The sequence below is a fragment of the Neomonachus schauinslandi genome, chromosome 8 (genome assembly GCF_002201575.2).
Source record: "Neomonachus schauinslandi chromosome 8, ASM220157v2, whole genome shotgun sequence".
Lineage (NCBI taxonomy): Eukaryota > Metazoa > Chordata > Mammalia > Carnivora > Phocidae > Neomonachus > Neomonachus schauinslandi.
Window position 1 is genome coordinate 97532569 of NC_058410.1, and position 22223 is coordinate 97554791.

Genomic DNA, 22223 nt, shown 5'->3' on the forward strand with positions numbered 1-22223 from the left:
TCCAAGTATAATGCAATGGTAGGGGAAAATAATCCTTTTTGCATTTTGTACCGTGTACACTTGAGAGAGAGCTGTTTGTTTCTACCAATTAGTTAAAATACAAAGCACGAAAATCGTAAACGCCTCACTGAACAGAGGTCTTTTGGGGGCAAGGGAGTGTCAAAGGAGAAGAGGGCTTAGTGGAGTTAGAATGAAGAGCCCCCAAAAAGAAGCCCTCAGCTTCACCCAGCCTGTGAGGTACAGTAGAAAGTACACCAGAGTTCAGATCCCTGCATCGCCACTACCTGTTATTTACTATTACTGGATCTCGGTCGCCTTATCTATAAAATATGGCAACAAGCAGGGTTATTCTATGTATTCCAGATCAAAGTGCTTGGCGTAAAGCAGGTGCACCAGGAAGAGTAAATTATTGAGACCCCCGGGAGAGCATCTCAGGGATGTTCAAGCCAACAGAACAGTAAGGGCTGGGGCAGATGACCGCAAGTAGCCTGAACCTGCAAAATTTCTTCCTCAGAGACCCTTAGGCACAACCCTTCTGCTTTCTTCAGGTGATCTCTGCGGAGCTGCTGACTCAGGGAAAATTGGAACCGGCGTGACTACAGGGAAATGTATTTTTTCCTCCTTGCGGGGAGGCCGGAAAATGAACGAGTCTGAAATGGCTGCTGCAACACTCTGAACAGCAGCCGGGGTGGGGGTGGGGGTGGGGGTGGGGGTGGGGGAGTGTGAAGAGTGGAGGGCCGTGACTTTGCCCCCGAGCAGGATCCCCGGCATTGACCTCTCGCACGGAACGGGCACAAAGTGCTGAGTCACTGGGAGGCGGCACCGCGCGTCTGGAGGCGGGCCCCACGCAGTCACGTGGCGGGGGCTGGATCACAACAACGACGCGGCGTGCAGCCCCCGCGGCCCGCGCCGCTTCCTCCCGCGACTGAGCCGCTCTTCGAGCATGCTCAGTTGGGCCCCGCGGTGGCGCCGAGTCGCCAGCCTCCCAGCTCCACGGTCCGGGTTTTCCGGGCGGCCCTGGAGGCGGGGCTTGCGGCTGTCGCCGGGGTAGGAGGTGGGGAAGCGTTGTCTGGATCGCCGCTGGCAATGGTAGGTTCAGGCCCACTGAGTCCAGGTTTTTTCCGCGGAAGATGTGAAGAGGAATCCGCCGTTGGGCAAGGCTTGGAGAAGAGCTGGTTCTGCAGTCTACTAGAGCCTTTTCCCGTTAGCGATCATTAAACCCGTAAAAGATCTGTCCGGGGCTGGTCGGTGAAAACCTACTCGTAGAAGTACTGAAGGAGAAGTAAACCTAAAAATGAAAAACATTGTCAAATAGAGGGGATTGATTGTCGTTGAATGTGACTTCTGTTGATCTGTGGTGGGTTTCTTCCCGCCCCGTAACAGCAGTTGGTAAAGGCACTGTGGCGGCCGTGGTTTAACTTTGACATAACTGACCGACAGTGCCACCGTGCTGCACCTGATGTGAGATTGAACAGAACCCGGGGGCTCTTCAGGGTACTGGCTCAGATTTCGGGTAGGAGAGGCCCCCTTTTGTGTCAACTGGAACCTGTGGCTGAATGACTCAGATTACAGTGTTAACTCTCACTACATTCAGTACCACGGAGGGCTTTGGCTAACCTTGAACTTAGTCTCTTACTGAACCACCCTGTCCGTTAAAACGGAACTGATATTCTCCCAAGAGCCCAGCTTCAGGTATTGTTAGGAAATCCAGCAGGGGTAGGAGGAAAGTGTGTGCATTGCAAAGTGTAAATGTCTACACCTGCTCTGTTTCAATTAAGAGGAATGTGAGCGACAGAGATAATCTTAAATTTCCCACTAACCACCTTTAAAAACTAAACAGAAGCAGGTGAATTAATTTAAGCACTATACTGTATCTTAATATATCCAAAATACTGTTACAGCAACATGTGGTCAATATAAGATTATTAATGAAATATTTACATTTTTATTTTTGTACTGTCTTTGAATCTAGTATGTGTGTTACACTCACAGTACATCTCCTAGGCCACTAAATTTTCATTGGAAATACTTGATCTGTATGTCCATGTCATAAAATTAACAGACAAAAAAGTAAATTCACATTCCCAACCTGCTCCAAATTTATGTAAAAGTGTTCCAGTAATGAAATGGAATATCAGTTTTGAAATTTATATTTAAGTGGATTAAAATAAAACTAAAATTCAGTTTTACAGTCAAATTAGCCATGTTTCAAATGCTCGGTAGCCACATGTGGTTGATGGCTATTGTGTTGAACAACGCAGGCCTATGCAAATGTGAGATGAGATTTTGAGAATAAAAATGATCTTTTAGATGCCTCACCTGCATGTGAAACATGAGCAACACTGCCCCGCCAGCTCCCCAAACTCCCTGCCTTCCATAGAAAGCTAAGATTTATACAAGCGCTTTTCTAAAAAAAAAAAAAAAAAAAAACAAAAGGCATAAATCATCTCTCCATAGGAAGTCACTAGTGTGGAGATATTTTTAAAATGATTTTAACCTAATGTAGAAATAGATGCATGCACAAATGCAACCAAATTAAGGAGAGGAATAACTGGGACTCAACAGATAAACAGGAATGTGTCAGGTGGAGAATTCCAAGCAGGAAAAAACGGTGGAAAGCCAGGACCAAACAAGCCTGGTGATATTGGTGCAGAGGGTACAAGGAAGAGTGGGTGCAGAAGCTGAGGTTGCTGAGTCAGTCGTGAACAAATTAAAACGAGGCTTGATTTTTATTCTTGCTGTGAGCTGGGGATTGAAACATCTCCTGAGCTTCAAACACCCCCACAGCCCCGCCCCCACCCACACCCCACATACACACACTCCACTCTGGAAATTACAGCCAGACCTTGGGTTTCCATGTCCCCAATCCCTGAGAGGGGCACATCCACTATGAAGGGGTGTGGGAGAAGAGACTCCTATTACCCTATATCCATTCAGCAGTTAATGAGTACTTACTAAATGTTAACTTTGTAGTTGATGGAAGTGGGCATAATAAATACACACTTTCTGGCCTCAGTACATGCGTGATCTAGTTGCTGTCACTTTTTCTCTCCTTGACACATCATCACTCTGTCAACACAGATTTCTGGGGGTGAGGTACCTCCTTTCTCTTTCCCACCAGGATAGGGTCAACTCCAGTTGTTTCTAATATCTTCTCCTTGGTAAGCTCACGTGAACATCATTTTAGTCACATAATGGATGAATATTAGGTTTTGCTTTTGGAGATGATTCCTTCAAAAAATCCATCTGGAGATGTTGTCAAAGTCCCTTTCGTTGCAATGAATGGTGTCTGGGCCATCCAAAGACTTTATCTCATCAAATAATTAATTTAGAGAATACACAAATACTTGTAATATTTACACATTGTATATACAGAAAACTTGTAGACGAATTGATTCCTCTTAATAACCAGGTAATTTATTGGCCATAGACTCTGAACGTCTGCATCGTGCACACTCTTACAACATCCATAAAAGATAGAATTAATATAATTTTACACCGGTACGGAAATAGCGTGCCCAAGATGTCACAGTAAATAGTGGAAACTAGAATTTAACAGGTGTTTCATCTGACTCCCAAGCTATGGAGTTATTACCATACCCTGCACCTCTCATCTGTTTTTTATAAGCGTGAGGCTTTTTCTCACCTCAAAAAGAATATAGTGGGTTGTTATTAATTCCAATAACCAAATTTTTTCCGCAATACAAAGTTTATCTCTTTGGATTAGAGAACACAGGTTTTTACGTATCTCCTTTGCCTAAAGCATGCGGGACCTCACTCCACCCACTGCCGCCCCTTTGACTCCGCCCCAACCACGCCTGCGCACGCCTCCTCCGAGGCCGCCTTTGAGCCTCTTTGCGCGCTCGGCCACGCCTCCTCTCCTGCACCGCCTTCTTTCCCCGCCCCCGCCCGTAGTCTTTAAAATCCGGAGCGACGGATCGCGCCCTGGAGCCGTGAGTGAGTCGATAGGAGGACTGGGCATGCTCTGTGCCGGCGCAGGTCTTGGTCACAAGTAGGAAGAAGCTAGTGCACGACACCGGTAAAGAGAAGCGAGAGCCGCTGCCGCACCGTGCCTGTGGGGTCCGTCGCCGCCGCCTCGGAGCAGGAGCGGGGCGGGAGCCGGAGCGGGCAAGGGGCGAGGCCGCTGGGCCGAGAGCCGCCCAGCCTGCCCTCCCGTCCTCTGCCTCTGTGTCCGCGCGGCGCGCCGGACCCCTGAGTCGGTCACCTGGGCGGCAAGGACCCCGCGCAGAGGAGCGGAGCGGACCGTCCCTCCGCGGCTGCGGCCCAAGGGCGCCCCCGCGGGGCGGAGCAGCCGCTGCCGCCGCCGCCTTTTGCGGGCAGCTCAGTGTCCGGCTCGCGTCTGAGCGAGCGGCCGCCGTCAGCCCCGAGGAGAAGGAGGAGGGGGCAGCCATGGGACTGCTGTCCCAGGGCTCGCCGCTGAGCTGGGAGGAGACCAAGCGCCACGCCGACCACGTGCGGCGGCACGGGATCCTCCAGTTCCTGCACATCTACCACGCCGTCAAGGACCGGCACAAGGACGTGCTCAAGTGGGGCGACGAGGTGAGCACCCGCGGCCTCCGCCCCCGCCGGGCGCCCCTGTCAGGCCACTCCCTCTCCTTTGTTCGGCGAGGCGCGCCCCGCGCCCCCACGGCGGTCCGCGTCCTGCGGTGCGCCCCGAGGGTCCCCAGACGCGTCCCCGCCGCGGCACGCTGTCGCTGCCCTCACCCGGCGGGCGTCCGGGGCTCTCCCGAGCATGGGGCCCTGCCCGAGCCTTCTCACTAGACTTCTGTATCCCATTCATTCATTCTTAGGGTTTTCCCTTCATTCAACAAATGGGTTAGGCTCTGGGAGGGTGCGAACGTAAGCAAGTGTGACATTTGGTGCTTCCAGGAGTTTTCGGTCTGGTATATCCGCTGGCCGCGTATCGCGATCTAGCGTCAGGTGTCAAAATGCGCTTTTGCGATCAGTGAGAAAGGGACCAAGTTGTCCTAGAAGGGCCTTGCTGCTAGCAATCAGGTCTTGAGGATGTTCGCTTCTGCCCCATCTCATGCAGGTTACTTTTAAAACCCCAGCTGCTTCTCTTCAGCTTTCTCGCACTCTCTTCACACTCCCTTCCTCACCCTCCCCGCTTCACCACCACTTTATAGGCATAGAACAGATATTATGGCTCAGTTTTCCTAAAGGGGAGGAAACTTCTTGTTCCTGTTTAATTCTGAATGGGAACTCTTGAAGCTTCGCAATTGGGATTTGTTGGTGCCTTTCTGTGGCCTGGATCCAGTGTCTAAACTTTACGAATCAGTGTTTCAACATGTGTTCTGCCTAGAGCTGAAATGTCTTTGCCTTTTCAGTTTGTTGAACCATTGTTTATTGGAATGATTTGGAAAGCATTGCCCCCTTTATATTTAGTTTTTTTCTGCCAAAGCTTTTTGTACTTTCCCTTCCCGTTTTTAAAAGTCACATGTAGATGCTATTTCAATAATTAAATGCTTTTCGGGCGCCTGGGTGGCTCAGTTGGTTAAGCGACTGCCTTCGGCTCAGGTCATGATCCTAGAGTCCTGGGATCGAGTCCCACATCGGGCTCCCTGCTCAGCAGGGAGTCTGCTTCTCTCTCTGACCCTCCCCCCTCTCATGCTCTCTCTCTCGTTCTCTCTCAAATAAATAAAATCTTTAAAAAATAATAATAATTAAATGCTTTTTTGGAAAGTGCATCTGTTTGTTTTCACCGTTTGTGTTCCGTGGCTTGCTCAGGTGTAAATTTATCTTTTAGTTGATGTTACTACCCTTGACGCAAGCGTCAGGGTGGTGCTGCGCCAACGCAGAATCTGTTTCCTCACAAAATTAGTTCGTCTGTTTCTAAAGTTGGGAGATAATTCTGCTTTTTACAGTGGAATTGTGGTGTTTTAAGTTAGAAAAGTATAAGAGTAATTCACATTTATACTAGAAGGGGTTTGCCATACTTTGGACAGAAAAGGGGTACAGTATTGTGTTTGGTGGTAATTCTTCAGTTTTATTCTAAAGTTCCTTGTTGCTTCATAGCATCTTCCGTTGTGTATGTTCATTTATGTATTGTGTGCATTTAATGATCCGTCTTCTATCCCCCGACTCCCTGGTTTGTTTGGTTTTTTTTTCCTGTCCCACATCTCTTTGCTTCTTCCCCCCCCACCCCCCAAAAAAGCAGCATCTTTTGGAGTGGGAAATTTACTGTCTAATAGAAGCCATGAAGTAGAAAAGTTATCTTAGATATTAAAAATAACACACTTCTCATAACTTTAAATTCTGCTTCAATTATGTGTAGGGGTGGAGTGTAGGATTTTCAAGAAGAGTAAAATTCCTGCCCACAAGTGTTGACAGTCCAGTCAGAAATAGGCAGCCTGACACATAGGGAAGAATTCAGATTGTGAAGGCTGCTCAGATGGTTAAAAAAGAAGAAGAAGAAGGAAAAAAAAAAAAAAGCCTTGCTCTACTTTCTACTCCTGAAATGGCACTTCACCTTAGTCCCCTGAAGTTGGTTCTCCCTCCCATCCCTGACCTGTGGTATTGCAGGAATGAGTTCTCCATTGTGGTATCTCTACGACTGGGCAGGGAGGAGGTGAGGTTTTGGAAGAGGGTGGGGAGTCTCATGCCAAAATATTTGCTGATGCCTCCAGTATCATGTCAAAGTAATCACTCTTATGTTACAGAACATTATTTTTCAGACTGCAGGTCATGATCCATTAGCGGGTTGAGAAACACGTTTAGGTTCTCCCTAGACTTTTTTTCTCTCCAGAACTTTAAAAAAAAAAAAAAAAAAGTGAAATGGAATTGGATGAAGAGGGACCACTTTGTCATAAATAGCAAGTATAGCATGTCAAACTTTTGAGTTATTTGAGGGTACGTGTGAGCAGGTCTGTATTGAGTCGCATGTAAATTCTTAGTATGGTTGCCACTTAAGGAGTTTGAGAGCCAGACTCTCACATTTATCTTGAGAGGCTTCCTTGATGAGCTGAGCCTTTGAAAAAGAGCAGGAGAGAACTACTCCGGTGTTGGCGCCATTGCTTACACATAGGAACTCACGGATCACATCTGCTGAAGCAGAAGTCTGCAGGCAAGGCCAGGCAGCAAGCATGCATGTATCGTATGCAGAAGCCTTGAGAAGTAACTGAGAAACAGGCTGGGCAGATAAAAGGGGAGAAGGGTGTGGTGGGTGGTGTGGCCCTGGAGATGGAGGATGGCCTCGCCAGACCGAAAATGGTGTTTGAGATGTGATATGTTAGACTGCTTGGTGTGATACCAAATTACTGCTTTTTGTGGGAAGTTTTGGTCTTAGAAGCTTCCTCCTTGCCCCCCCCGCAAAAAAACAAAAAACAAAACCCTTAAAACTGTGGTTAGGAGACCCTGCCACTTTTGGAAATGCTCAGCCCTAGTTACTAGGACCATATTTATATTTGATAGTGTTTATCAGAACTCTGGATTTGTATTCCAGGGCCTGCCAAACTGCCTGTGTGATTGTGAGCCTCAGTTTCCTCTTGTGGAAAATGACAGGGTTGGACTCTCCTAGCTTTTATAGTTTGAGTAAGAACAGTTTCAGTAAGATTTTTTCTTTAAATGTACATATTTCAAACCAGAATGTTACTTTTTGAAATTCACCTGCAGATAGTCTTTAGACTGTTGAGTAAAGCCAAGGCTACCACCAGTCGTTGTAAAAACGGGTTGTATTCTGAAGGTGTATGTCTGCTGGCCTTTTGGAAATCAAAAGTATTTTCCTGTGACAACCTTATGAATATGTAGATTCCCAGATCAGCTTACAGATGCGTTTCACCTTTGGTGTAACAGGTCCTAACCCTAGCCACCATTTATGGTTTCTTTAGGAGATAGTTCTAAGTCCTGGGTTGCCGGGAGAACAGTTCATTTTGCCCCAGGATGGGGACTGTCGGGGAGAGGTAAGATGGCTTTTCTTGGGTGCTCTCTTGCCTGCTAAGCATTCTACATGTGCAGAAAAGAAAGCACTTACCTTTTCACAGCTGACAAAAACTTTTCAGGTGCAGATTTTGTTTTTAACTGGAGTGTGCAGTAAGTACAACTTTTGAATTCACTCTAGTGTTAGCTGCCTGCCAGGCCTTTTCGGCTACTTAACAACAGAGACATTATCAGAATTGAAATCTGTCTGACTTCAGGTCCGTTTCTTAAACACGTAATACCAGGTTTTGGATTATTTACAATGTGTATGAGATTTCATCAAATCTCCTTTTACAGAGTTCATGCTACAGGTTATAGAGGTGTCAGAAAACAACATTTAAAAGCAAATGTATAGTTTTTCTAATTTTTCTAACCCAGTGTAGTGGCTCTTAAGAAGGTGAATTGTCTTCTAGTTAGCAGAGAAGTGCATGTGAACTTAGGAAAATATATGTCCTTAATATTTGAGTGTGTTCTTACCATGCATAAAGCCAACAAAACTGGGATGGGATATGTTAAGGGCTGATATGTCATCCATTGAGTTTGAAGGACAAATTTGCCTGTGTAGGTTAAGAATGCTTAAGTGACTATTTAGAAAATGCATAGCTTGTTAATTAATAAGCTTATGATCCTATAAAAAAATAACAGCTATAAATCTAGAATGGACAAACACATTTTCATTTGAGTGTAAATTAACGTGTAGCTTTGGACAAATTGCTTTATCTCAACCTGTTTTTTAATCTATAAAATAGGGATGATAATGCCCTATAGGGTTATAAAGTTTAAATGAGATAATGTTGATGAAATGGTTTACAAGTAAGTGCCTCGCCTTTTGAGTGAAGACTCATAAATGGTAACTTAAAACATTCACTTGGAAGTTCTTCAATATCTGTTTATCTCATTTAAATAGCCATGGTCAAGCAGACTCTTAATGATAGAGCATAAACTGAGGGTTGCTGGGAGGGAGGTGGGGGCATGGGTTAAACAGGTGATGGGGATTAAGGAGGGCACTTATGTTGAGCGCCAGGTGTTTGTAGGTGATGAACCACTAAATTCTACACCCGAAACTAATATTAGTACTAACTAACTGGAATTTAAATGAAAACTTGAAGAAAAAAATAATTAAATAAATGGCTATGGGGAATGGGGCATTGCGTGTATGTGGGTATTTTTTTAACCAGTTAAATTTGTTTTTTCAGATAGAATTATATTCCATTAGCTTAGTTATTTTTGATGGTATTGATTGTATTTGAGAACTATAGTATTTCTAAATTGCATTTTAAAATCTAAATTTTGTCTTAAAAATGCATTATTGGACACTGACGAGAATTAGATATGGAGTACAAATATTTCTTGATAGTCATTAGGAATGTTCAGGTTTCTTACATAGGTCATTGAGTATTTTGTGACCTGTAAAGCAAAGTTGTTTTATCTTTCAGTTTGCTATCACTGTGGACATTGTTTTAACAGTATTTATTATTCACCTGTCTCTAAAGCACAGTGGTGAAATCAAGGAAAAATAAATTTGTGTTTCTGAACTTTTTATATACTCAAGGCATCTGAATGTGTTGTTAAATTTAGAAAACTATATTGGGGGCATTACTGACGTTGCTGGTATTGGATGGGCCATATTCTCATAAGCTTGCTAGTTAATATTCTCTGTTTATACATACTTTAACCAAGTTAGGTGGATTTTTATAAACTCTTTACCACCTTTATTTTGATATAATTGACATACAGTAAACTGCACATACTTAAAATACACAGTTTGCTAGTTTGATAAGTTTTGATATATGTATATACTTATGAAACTACCACCACAATCAAAATAATATACATCATCTCTAAAAATGTCCTTGTGCCTCTTCCTAATTCCCCTCTTCCCTCCCCACTTCCACAGGCAACCACTGATCTGCTTTCTGGCACCATAGTAGACTTTGCATTTCCTAGAGTTTTATATCTAGGAAATCATAAAGCATGTACTTTTTTGGTCTGGCTTTTTAAGCTGCTTGTATATTTTGAGATTCATTTTATTGCATGTTCTTTTGAATTACTGAGTAATATGCCATTGCATGGATATACTACAATTTATTCATTTGGATTGTATCCAATTTTTAGCTATTACAAACAAAACTTGTATCAACATTAATGTATGTGCCTTTGTATGGATTTATGCTTTTATCTACCTTGATTATTCCCTAGGAGCGATTTGTTTTAATTTTTTTTTTTTTAAGATTTTATTTATTTATTTGACAGAGACACAGCAAGAGAAGGAATACAAGCAGCGAGTGGGAGAGGGAGATGCGGAGCAAGGAGCCTGATGCAGGGCTTGATCCCAGGACCCTGGGATCATGACCTGAGCTGAAGGCAGACGCTTAATGACTGAGCCACCCAGGCGCCCCGATTTGTTTTAATTTTTAAGGAAACTAACAAACTTTTTAAAAGTGGTTGAACCATTTTACATTCCTAGCAGCCATGTATACCAGTTTGTTTGTCCACATCCTTGTCTACACTTGGTATAGTCAGTTTCTTTAATTTTAGCCATTCTAATAAGTATGTGATGGTATTTCATTGTATTTTTAATATGCATTTCCCTTGACCAGTGGTGATGAGTATCTTTTCATGAGATTATTTGCCATCCGTATGCCTTTTTTGTGAAGTGTGCTTAAAGCCATTTGCCTAGTTGAGTTTTGATAGTTCTTTATATATTCTAGATCTAGTTCTTACCAGATAATTTACATTGCACATGTTCTTCCAGTCTATTTTCATTCTGTTAATAAGGGTGTCTTTTGAAGAACAGAGTAGTTGTTCATTTTAATGAAGTCCAGGTCGTCTGCTTGTTCTTTTATGGATCATACTTTTGGTGTGGTATCTAAGAAATCTTTCCTTAATCCAAGATCACAAATGTTTTCTCCTGTATTTTCTTCTAGAAGCTTTATAATCTTAGGCTTTACATTTAGGTCTATGATCCATTTTGAGTTAGCTTTGTCTATGGTGTAAGGTATGGATTTTTGATGTGGGTTGCCCCAGCACCATTTGTTGAAAAGACATCCTTTCTCCACTGCCAGAGGTACATGGCCTTTGCAGCTTGTCTAATTCCAGTAATCTGTCTGTGCGTGTGGCTTTATTTCTGGATTCTTTGTACTGTTCCATTGATCTGTCTATCTTTATGCCAGTACTATACTCTTTTTATAGCTATAGCTTTATAGTACGTTGTGAGATCAGGCAGTGTTAGCTCTCCAACTTTCTTCTTTTTCAACTTGTTACGACTTTTCTAGGCCCTTTGAATTTCTACAGGATTTTTAGAACCAGCTTGGCAATTTCTACCAAGAACAAACCCTCCTGGGATTTTGACAGCAATTGCATTGAATCTGTAGATCGATTTGGGAAGAATTGACATCTTAATGAGTCTTCTGACCCATGAACAAGTAAACCTTTAATTTCTCTTATCCATGTTTTTTTAGTTTTTAACTTACAAGTCTTTCACATCTTTTGTTAGATTTATCATGGTTTCATTTTTTTTCCTATTGTAAATGGTATTATGTTGCAATTTCTGATTCTTCATTGCTAATAGATTGAAATAAAATTGACTTTTACATATATATCTTCTGCAACCTTACTAAACTTGAACATGTGGGATACAGTTATAACAATGGTTTTAATGTCTTAGCTAATTCTTTTGTCTTTGTTATTTAAGATTAAGTTCAGTTTTATTTTTTTCTGAATAAGTTTCCTTCTTTGTATGCCTGGTTATCTTTGATTGGATGTCAGATATTATGAATTTTACCTTGTTGGGTGCTGCTTCTTTGTATACTCCTAACTATTCTTTAAGCCTTGTTCTACAATACAGTTATTTGGAGGTAGTTCAATCCTTTGAGGTCTTGATTTTATAATTAAGCACATCTGGAGAAGTCTCTAGTTTAGGGCTAATCCTTCTACTGAGGCAAGACCTTTGTGAATATTTTCCCCATTGCCCCTGAATTAGGACTTATTCTGTTCTGGCTTGTGGGAACACACTTGGCCCCAGCTTTGGGTACTTGCCTCCTGTATGTGTTGATTTACTACTGAATCCTTAAGGGGGAGCCCTCTGCAGATCTCCAGGGTTCTCTGTGCAGCTCTTTTCTATGGTACTTGGTCCTGTGAACTCTAATTGATTTGGTTTCCTCAGGCCTTCAGCTCCCTCTCTCTTCAATTCAGGGAGTACTCCAAGTTCTGCTTCACCTTCCTGCCCATGAGCCTAGAGCCTCTCTTCCAGGCAGTAAGTTGGGGCAATTAAAGAGCTCACTTCGCTTTTCTCCCCCATATCTCAGGAATTTCTGCCTTGTGTTACTGCTATCCAGTGTCTTGAAAAAGCTATTCCATACACTCTCTCTCATTTTGGCTATTTCAGTTGGGAAGGTAAAACTGGTTGCTTTTACTCCATCTTGAGCAGAAGTAGAAGTCTTTCCCATTTTTTCTACAGCTCTGTTCTCCTTTCTCTGTAAACTTTGTCCAAAGGCTGGCAGCCCTCATGGTTATAAGATACCTCCAGCAACCAACATTTAGCCAAGTTTTTATTTTTTATTAATAAATAAAATATTTATTTTTAAGTAATCTCCACACCCATCGTGGGCCTTGAACTCACAACCCCAAGACTGAGTTGCATACTCTTCCAACTGAGCCAGCCAGGTGCCCTTAGGCAAGTTTTTTTAAAGTCAGGATTTTCTTTGCCTTTATGCTATGATGTTCATCACTTAGTATCCCTGTTTTCATCCTGTGACTGGGTATTTGGTGAAAACACAATTATTTGAAAAGTTTGCATACATTTTATGAATAGACTTTAATTTGAAGATGGAAGTCTAAGCCCCGAGTCTTCCCCTGAATGATTGTGTGATCTTAGATATAGAACTTAAATTCGTAAGACCACAATTTCCTTATCTGTAAGACTAACCACAAAAACCTACCATTTAGTTTTGAATTGCATGTTTACATATATATAGTTTTTAATTGTATTTTTAACAATTTAACTTTCAGAATACTCTAAATTCCATTTAACTTATAAAAATCAGGAAATGAATACAAGAAATGGTAGAATCTATTTCCTTACCCTGTCACCTTTTGGGTTTTAGCATTGGTCTAAGATAATATCCTTCACTGGCTACTGACAAAGTAACCTAATTATAAAGCCATGGATACTAGGTTTCTAGAAATTTTTTAATGTCTTAAGCCTATTTGAGCCTCACAACCTTTCTATTAAAAGCAAGATGGGGGGCACCTGGGTGGCTCAGTCGTTAAGCGTCTGCCTTCGGCTCAGGTCATGATCCCAGGGTCCTGGGATCGAGCCCCACATAGGACTCCCTGCTCAGCAGGAAGCCTGCTTCTCCCTCTCCCACTCCCCCTGCTTGTGTTCTCTCTCTTGCTGTGTCTCTCTCTGTCAAATAAATAATTAAAATCTTAAAAAAAAAAAAAAAAGGCAAGATGGTATTGCAAAAATGTTTTCTTGAAAACTGATATTTAAGTTTTACTTACATATGGCAAAACACTAAAAGCTTTATTTCCATGATGGGTAATTTTCAAATTAAGTATTTATTGTGTACTTCCTAATATATCAAGGACTTCCTGTGTTAGGTCATGGGGTTGAAGAGCGAAATCAAGACAAGTGAGCAGCTCTCTACCCTTGAACTCTGGTGGAAGGCAGGTGGGTGGACGAGCGGGAGGGAGGAGAGGAGGAGTTTGCTGTATATCTAGAGATCCTGGGAGTCTTATGGATGGAAGGGAGATGGAGAAGCAAGGAAAGGGAATGCACAAATGTGAAATTATGGAGGTGCCTGATGTTGAGGGAGTATTGCTGTAACACAGGACCAAAGCGGGGAAAAGGGAATGGCTAGAAGTTGAGGCTGGAAAGGTGGGGTGGGTTCAGGTTGTTGAAGGTCCTTTGTAATAGGCCATGTCAGGAGACATAGTATTGTAAGTCCAAGACTGGTACAAGGGGATTTCTTCTAGGCCCCTTTGGTCATAGTGTGAAATGGAATGGGTTGGGAGGAATAACTAGAGACAAGGAGCCCACACTACAGAGGACATGTCATTGCTAGGAGAGAGAAGAGAGTGTAGCCTAGGACTCTGGAGATAAAGATTTGTGTATATTAAAGAGATACTTTAGGGCACCTGGGTGGCTCAGTCAGTTAAGCATCTACCTTTGGCTCAGATCATGATCCCAGGGTCCTGGGATCGAGCCCTGCATCGGGCTCCCTGCTCAGCAGGAAGCCTGCTTCTCCCTCTGCTTGCCTCTGCCCCTGCTTGTGAGCTCTCTCTGTCTCTCTCTGTCTCTCTGTCTCTCTCTCTCTCTGACAAATAAAATCTTAAGGGAAAAAAAAATAGAGATACTTAAGAGAAGGAGTGAAAGGACCTGGCACATGAGGGGTTAGGTTATGTCTCTCATTCACGTTCCTGGCAAAGATGACCAAGTGAGTAAGACTCCCTGCAAGGATGGTTCCTCGGGGAACAGTTGGTTTGGATATTCTGTTCTGGAACCCTTTAATTTAAGGAGCCCTGTACTCCTTTAGGAGAAATACCAGGTAGACAGGAGAAAGCTGGAGCAACATCTGAGCTGACTGTGTGTATGGTGGGGCAGCCACAGGCCTAAAGATGGTGGTTAAAACCAAAGTGGAGAGCGAGCTAGCCCAGGGAGAAGAAACCTTGGCGGTGCCTCAGAACCCTGATGAATACACGTGGGATCCTGAGAGGAAACTGTGTGAGGGGTAGTAGCCCTGTCATGTACAGGAAGAAGAAGAGCACGCTTTCAAGAGCTGTGGAAGGATGGGAACTGAAGTGAAGCCACTGGATTTGCTGGTTGGGGAGGGACTGGAGGCTTTGGCAACAGCCTATCTGGAACATATTAAGAATTTGGGAGAAAAGCAAAAGTTGGTTTCTGGCCAAAACAAATGGCACAAAGCCCGTAGATGTTTTCACAGCTCGTAGGGTCCTTGAAATCTTGATTATAATTTTAGAAAGAAACAGAATTGACCTATTTTTGTTGAATTGGATAGCATGTGGGTTTGGGTATCACTTAAGTAGTACCTCCATGGCTGTTAAGTTGTCTCTGTAACATATTGAAAATGATTGTAATGGATTGAGTATATTAGAATGATGTCCCTGAGTCTCCACTTAAAGATTGGGTTTCTCAGACATTATTTAAGACATTAGGGAAACATGATTAAACCTCAGACTTCTAGCCAAAAGAGCTCATCTCAGATATATCTTTTTTTTTTAAGATTTTATTTATTTGACAGAGAAAGACACAGAGAGGGAACACAAGCAGGGGGAGTGAGAGAGGGAGAAGCAGGCTCCCCGCTGAGCAAGGAGCCCGATGCGGGGCTCGATCCCAGGACCCTGGGATCATGACCTGAGTTGAAGGCAGACACTTAACGACTGAGCCACCCAGGCCCCCCATTTTGGATATATCTTGATAGGTATTCAGAAACCTTGGTTATCTGGATTGGTATATCCTTGGAGAGTTGATATGGCTACAGTTCTGTTGGACACTCTTTGGAGAGATTTCTGTATGCTTGAGTTTTCTGTGTCTGTCATGGTCAGACAGACCACTTGGGATTTGGTAGTTAAACTTATTTCCAGAACAGGATTACAAAAGAACCCCAAACCAGATGTTCCTCATTGCATAAATGTTCACACAGATCCACTGGTCTTGTCTCCCTTCCCCCCGAGGTCCTTTATTTAGTCCTTTGGATTTGGTTAATGCTTTTTTTTTCCTTTTTTTTTTTTTTCCTCCTGGATGCTGATGTAGCAGAGTTAAAACAAAACTGTTAGGCAAGAGACTCCATGACCCTTTTCCTGGAAGCTAGTAAGAATCTAGGCTGTGACTCTGCCCCATGTGGATTACCTGCAGGGGTCATGGGCTGGGGTACACGGGGCTTCACATATTTTAATGCTCTGGAGAGAGAGTTGAGATCTGGAAGTACCTTTAAAAGCTGGTTGGCACTTGTCTGAAGTGTTTTCAAGAGTTCAGGGTTGCAGCAGTGACCTGCAACCCTGAAAGTTAACATTTTTTTCATTTGAAAAGTTTTTGTTTGAAAGGATATGCTCTGAGCACTTTAAACCTCAGACAAACCTGAAGAGGTTATTTAGGAGTGTGTCCTTCATTTCCTTCTGGAAATGTTCACATGTTTACACAAGTTGGGTACTTGGAAGTTACCTTTTTATCTAGCGTGCTTTCAGACAGCCCTGCCTGTGCTTAAGCATGGTAGTCCTCTCTTCTTGGCCCCCCCGAGGCTGCCACTGCTGTATTAAATTATATCTAGCGGTCCTGATCCTGGGGGCTTTAGTACTCAGAGGACTAGGAAGTAAACAAAAGGCTTCTAAGTATAAAGTTTATGCACTTTACTCCTAAAAGTGTCTCAAGCCCTCACCCAGAGCACTCACTTAATACACAATTCCTGAATGCTTGGCATCTGGTTTCTCAACCCAGGATGAACTATAAACCAATCGATTCAGAGAGCAGCTGTGAAAAGCACATCTAGACGTGGCAGCCCATTGTACCTCAAAGAACCTTGCTCTGCTGTGATTCTAGTTAAATAAAATTGCAAATGAAGTCTGAAGCCTTAATAAAAAATGAAAATGTGTTTAGGATCTTCCAATTGATAGCAGAAGAGGATGTAATCAATTTTAGAAAGACTTCCGCTGATATATACATAAACATTTTTAAGAGATATATGCTTAAAAGGGGTAAGCTTTGGGTAATAAGACAATGCATTTGAATAAAATTACCTTCCTGGCAGTGCATACTGAGTAACATATTTGAGAGTGAAAGAAAAATGGATGATCATATAAGAATTTCTAGGAGAGCTTAATAGAAATACAGAAATACAGATTTCCCCCACCAACCAAAAGTAGAGCATCCCTATGAAACATTTTGTAACCCAAAATGGTGTAAAAAGAGGAAGCAATTACTGTTAATATGTATGGAAAAAATTTTGAGTGTTCCCAGACCCCAAAAATAACCTTAGATATTTTTTTTTTTGATACTTTAGGACATATCTTGCTCATGGATGCACAAAATAAACCAAGATAAAGCCGAGATGCTCACTGACAAAGGTCAGAACTATGCCTACTTTAGGCTGACATGCTTGGTGTGGTTCCCAAGGAAGGGACTTGACTACATTCTCGATGTTTGGGGTGCCCATTGTGTCTAAAGGGGCTTGCTGAGAGGATGTTATTTTTGCCTTTTTCTGTAAAGGCAAAAAAAAAAAAACCCTTCAGATTTCTTTCATTTAGCAAAAACAGGTACAGTTATCCCCCACTTTCTGAAAATTTTGCATTATGGTACTTTGCTTTTATGAAAGACCTACATTAGTATGTTTTTCACTAACGAAAGAAATCCAAAGAGGATTTTTGCTTTTGGGGGGGGGGGGGGGGCAGCAGTTACCATGCTAATGCAGGTCTTTTGTAAAAGCAAGTGGCCTACCACAAACTTTTGGAAAACAGGGAACACTCTTCTCTCTATACCAATTCCCCTTACGAAAGTTTTTTTTTTTTTTCTTTTAAAGATATTATTTATTTGACAGAGACACAGCAAGAGAGGGAACACAAGCAGGGTTTTATAGGAACACTGTGCTTTCCGATAACGGGGAAACCTTTGCTAATTGTAGGTCTGTCATACAAACGAAATGGCTTGGTTCAAATTTTTGAAAAGCAGGGGGATACTTGTATTGCTTTAAAGCTGGAAGGGATTCCCCCCCCCCCCATTTTTCCAAATGATGAAACTAAGGCCCAGAGTCTAAGACAAATTCCAAATGTCTGTAATTGTAATATTTCTAAGAAAAGAGGGAAAATTAAGACTGTTCTGAGCAGGGTGGTGCCCCCTTGGGGATGGGGACAAGAAGGAGGTCCTAGTGCTGAGGGAGCCGGGTGGTCAGCAAAGGTTTCTCTGAAAAGGTAGCACTTAATCTGAGATCCACAGGAGCCAGCTGTTTGAAGGGATGAGGTGAAATCTTCTCAAGCAGAGAGAAGTGCTGTCGAGGCCCTGACTTGGTTGTTGGAAAAACAGAAGTGTGGCCCCAACATGGTGGGGAAGAGGGAAGTTTGAAACAAAGGAGGCAGAGCCAGAAGACTGGCGCTAATGCTCTGGGTGAGGGGTGTGGGGTTTTTTGCTCAGTGTGGGCTGCTTGAAAGTTTCAAAGAGGGGAATGACGGGATCTGCTTGGTGCAGGAACCCAGGACTACTTGACTGCAGAATTAGGTGGTGGTCCACACTACCAGCTTTCACTTTTGGCTGAGTCCTATAGTACCTGAAACAAATGCCAAATGAAATATTTTGGTGAAATGGTACTTCCCTTCCCATGAGTGACCTATTCTGGTAGTCTCTATTTCAAGAGTTTTGTGTAATGTTGATTACAGCCTACTTTGGCTCACTACAAGGGTTGTAACCGATGTTTGGAAAACACCTCTATTCTGTCTCAATAAACTTACCCGCCCACGAGCTAGAAAACAATAGCCACTAGCATCTGAGTGGTGCTGTGTACTTACTCCTGCTTCGGGCAGTTTACACGCAGTTTTTACATACTCCTTCCCAGAAACTGAAGGACTCCAAAGCCTGCTGCCCCCATATACCAGCTCCCAAATAAGCAGGAGGAAAAGCACTCTGACCGTCTTCATGGGCTCCAACCCAAGATGAGATTGAAGGTGGGCAGAAAAAGAAAAAGAAGAAGGGCTGGTGGTGATAAAGGAAGTAGACTTTTTGTTTGAGTGAAAATATAAATGTCTTAGAGCCACAGATGCTTCAGTATTTTTCGTTACCAGATGGCCAGTGATTCCCTTCTCGGGAAATGCCCCATCCTTTCAAAATTATAATTCTGAATATGCTTGGTAAATTTCTCGGTCTGCAGGACAAATGCTAACGGGTTTAGTCACGTGACTGCAGCCTCCCAGCTAATCTTCTGCTGGCGGTGGAGCCCTTTATATGAACATCGGGCTGACCTCACTCGATAGTTATGCAGCCCGTGCCAGCCTCAGCCCAGGGCAGCAGGTAGTGGGCCAGAATCAGGCGCTTCGACTTACCTCTTTCACATGAATTTCAAATAGGGCAGGAAAGGAGTTCACGTGAACAGGAGTCTCCATCTTCCACATCCCAACCTAAGGTTAGAATAACTCTCAGTGGGATATGCCCAAACATCCAGGTGGTGTTCCTGAGGGGGAGCCCTGATGCTGCCTTTATGAGATATGAGTACAAAAGAGTGTCTGAGCTCGATTCTTGTGACGGTGGAATATAGCATTAAACTTGGAGGTGTTCAATCCCTGCCCCCCCCTCCCCCTGCCCTGTCACTGGGGGCATAGGTGAGCCTCTCTGGGCACAGCAGTCACTTTGGAGGTGGAATTTCTCTGTTTTAGCATTGGTTCTCAGTCTCTTTAGAAAGCACTTTTTTTTTTTTTTTTTTTTAAACCCCTTTGGTGGGTTAGTCTACCACTAGCTCTAAAAACTAAAACTCCAAATTTCTATTTCTCGGGCAGTCCTTGAATTTAGGCCAACCTAACTTATACCTTAAAGGAATGTGCTTGTTTTCTTGCCCAGCTCTAGGAGTGCGTTCAGGCAGAGCTGGGTACCACCATGGAGAGTGGGTAGTCTCTCCAGCACCAGCGTGCCCCCTGCTAAAGCCCTAAGCTCGCCTACACCTGGTAGGAGCCACCTCAGAGGTTCGTGATGCACACCCCGCAACACTGAGCACTGCAGAGCAGTCGATCCAAAGCAGCCTCTATCTGGATGGGGACCAGGTTACCTCCTTTCTTCTTAGCCACGCAGTGACCAGGATTCTAGCAGAGGAATATGTTCACAGGAAAGAGCCAAGGAATTCATTTGTCCTTAGAACCCAGAAGCTGTAGGTCTAAAGTACAGATGTTTTGAGATAAATGAAAACTATATTTACAATAGTGTTTCTTCAGGAGGAATTGTCTTCTGGTTTAGGTTTAGGTTGTTTTAACTGCTGAGTGCCTGTGTTAAGTTGGTAGCCACAGGAAGCATCACCATTGGTAACTTTACTTGATGGAACTACCTTTTGTGAGGTTAATTTGTGTGAGAAGACTGGTTAGGTTGTGCTAGATTTGACTAGAAAGAAGGTAGGAATGCCTTTAACATGGTCTTTTTTTTTCTTTTCTTTTTTTTTTTTTTAAGATTTTATTTATTCGCACAAGAAGGCAGAGTGGCAGGCAGAGGGAGAGGGAGAAGCAGGCTCCCCGCCGAGCAGGGAGCCCTATGTGGGGCTCAATCCCAGGACCCTGGGATCATGACGTGAGCCGAAGGCAGACGCTTAACTGACTTGAGCCACCCAGGTGTCCCTTAAGTCCCTTAACATGGTCTTTATAACCATCAGAAAATTAAAACTGATACATGCCTGAAGTGTGGTGGTATGGTTAAAAAAAAAAAAAAAAAAAAAAATAGACGTCAAGTCAGAGGCCCAGAAAATAAATGTCTCATGCTACTAACAGCACATGAAAGCAGATCTACTTTGAGGGATTTTCTATGTCATGAATTAGCATGCCCAGGTACAATTCCAGGGTTGTGGTTTCTTCTGGGTTTTAGTCCAGTGTGGTCCAACACAACTCTGCAGTAATAGAAATATTTGCTCTACTCAGTAGGGTAGCCACTAGCCCTATGTCGCTAGTGGAACTTGGGAACTGGATTTTTAATTTGAGTTAAATCTAAATCTGAATAGCCACATGTGCCTACTATCTACTAGAATGGACAATGTGATGTTTTTTCTTTAGTGAAAGGTGTCATTATGTCTCTTACTTTCCCTGGCAACTCCCATTTTTTTTTTCTTTTTTTTTTTTTTTTTTTTTGTTAAGATTTTATTATTTATTTGAGAGAGAGACAAACAGCAGAAGCAGGGAGGAGAGGGAGAAGCAGGCTCCCCGCTGAGCAGGGAGCCCGACACGGAGCTCCATCCCAGGACCCTGACCTGAGCCAAAGGCAGACAGCTTAACCAACTGAGCCACCTGGGCGCCTCTTCTTTCCCTCTTTTACAGTCTTCAATTTTTTCACTTAGGCTTCTTCGTGTTACTAATCTTGGCATGTGAAAAATTTTTCTCTGTGTGGGCCAAGATAATGATTCAAGGAAGTTACTTCACTGAATCATACAGGAAATTCACTGATGGTTATGTATTGTTAAAATTGAGATTAACATATTATAAATAAAAAGCAGCGTACTCTGTAAGCTGAAGTCCTAATCTAGGATGCCAGCAGAAGACCAGGTCAGGGTGAGGCCACATTTATTTTGGTTTCCTAAAGTGTAAACTTCCCTAGAGTACACCCTGTGTAATTCTGTGGTACGAAATGACATTTCATAGTAGGAGAGAAAGTCAAAATACATCCAGTAATTTAAGAATTTGATAGGACTTTAGACTAAACTACTAAAGCATTTCTTTGGGGACCATAGGGCAGTTTAATATAACCTATCAGCAGTTTAAAACCTCACCGTAAACAAGGCTGCACAAAAGCACATGTGTTACAGATTCTACCTTATGGTTACTAGTCCCCCCAAAGTGTTCAGACATAACCGCATAAAACAGTGGTTTTGGTATTTGCAGTGCTGTTAGATGTGTCTCACCTGGGAGTCCACCTTCAATCACATTGAGCCACATCAAATTTCATTACATCCGTATTAGAATTTCTTACTCAAGTTGAGTCTCTATTTGAAGCACAGCTCTTCTTTTGGTCTCGTCATGCAGGTCTTCCCTATTTAAGTACAGGTGTTTAAAAATAAGCATCACTGCAGCTAGCACCTCTTTGGGTGCTCTAAGTTTGTGTATCTTGCTAGGTATGGAAAAGGATGCCATCCAACTGGATGGTTGAGTGTGCCCAAAAATAATGGTCATTTGTATTTTGCCATGTGAGAAAACAGTCTTCTGGACAGAAGGCATGGCTGCGAGCTTTAAAACTGCTTCTAATCTAGAGAAGGACTGTTGTGGCGTGATCTCTATGGGGTGGACCCAGTTTATCTGCATCTCTGACCAGCCAGACCTGTGATTGTGCTGCAGTCAGAATGGTGGCTGGGAGAGCATGGGAATCTTCTGGGAGGTTGTTGAAACATCAGTAGACCCTCTCCTTCGTCTGGCCAGTCCCTTTCCTCCAAGAAGCCTTCTGATCCCCTAGATTGGATCAGTTCTACTGCATATGCACAGTTCTACTTGGTCATCCCGAGCACTCTCCCAAGATCGTTTGGCTCTGTTGTGTTACTGGCTGTGGCTTGAGAACCACAGTGGAAGCTTGAGAACAGAGCCACACCTGCCTGATTCTTCACCGTATT

General features: G+C 43.1%; 1 protein-coding gene across 3 annotated transcripts in view; it reads left to right on the top strand.

The window, feature by feature from the left end:
• The first annotated feature begins 4403 nt into the window (after positions 1-4403).
• GCLC (glutamate-cysteine ligase catalytic subunit) overlaps positions 4404-22223 on the top strand; it is a 47082-nt gene continuing 29262 nt past the window's right edge. For all 3 annotated transcript variants that reach the window (XM_021692009.1, XM_021692010.1, XM_044917395.1), the window contains exon 1: positions 4404-4560. In XM_021692009.1, coding sequence (XP_021547684.1) covers positions 4411-4560 — 150 coding nt within the window. In that variant the 5' untranslated portion in view covers positions 4404-4410. The remainder of the gene's footprint in view (positions 4561-22223) is intronic.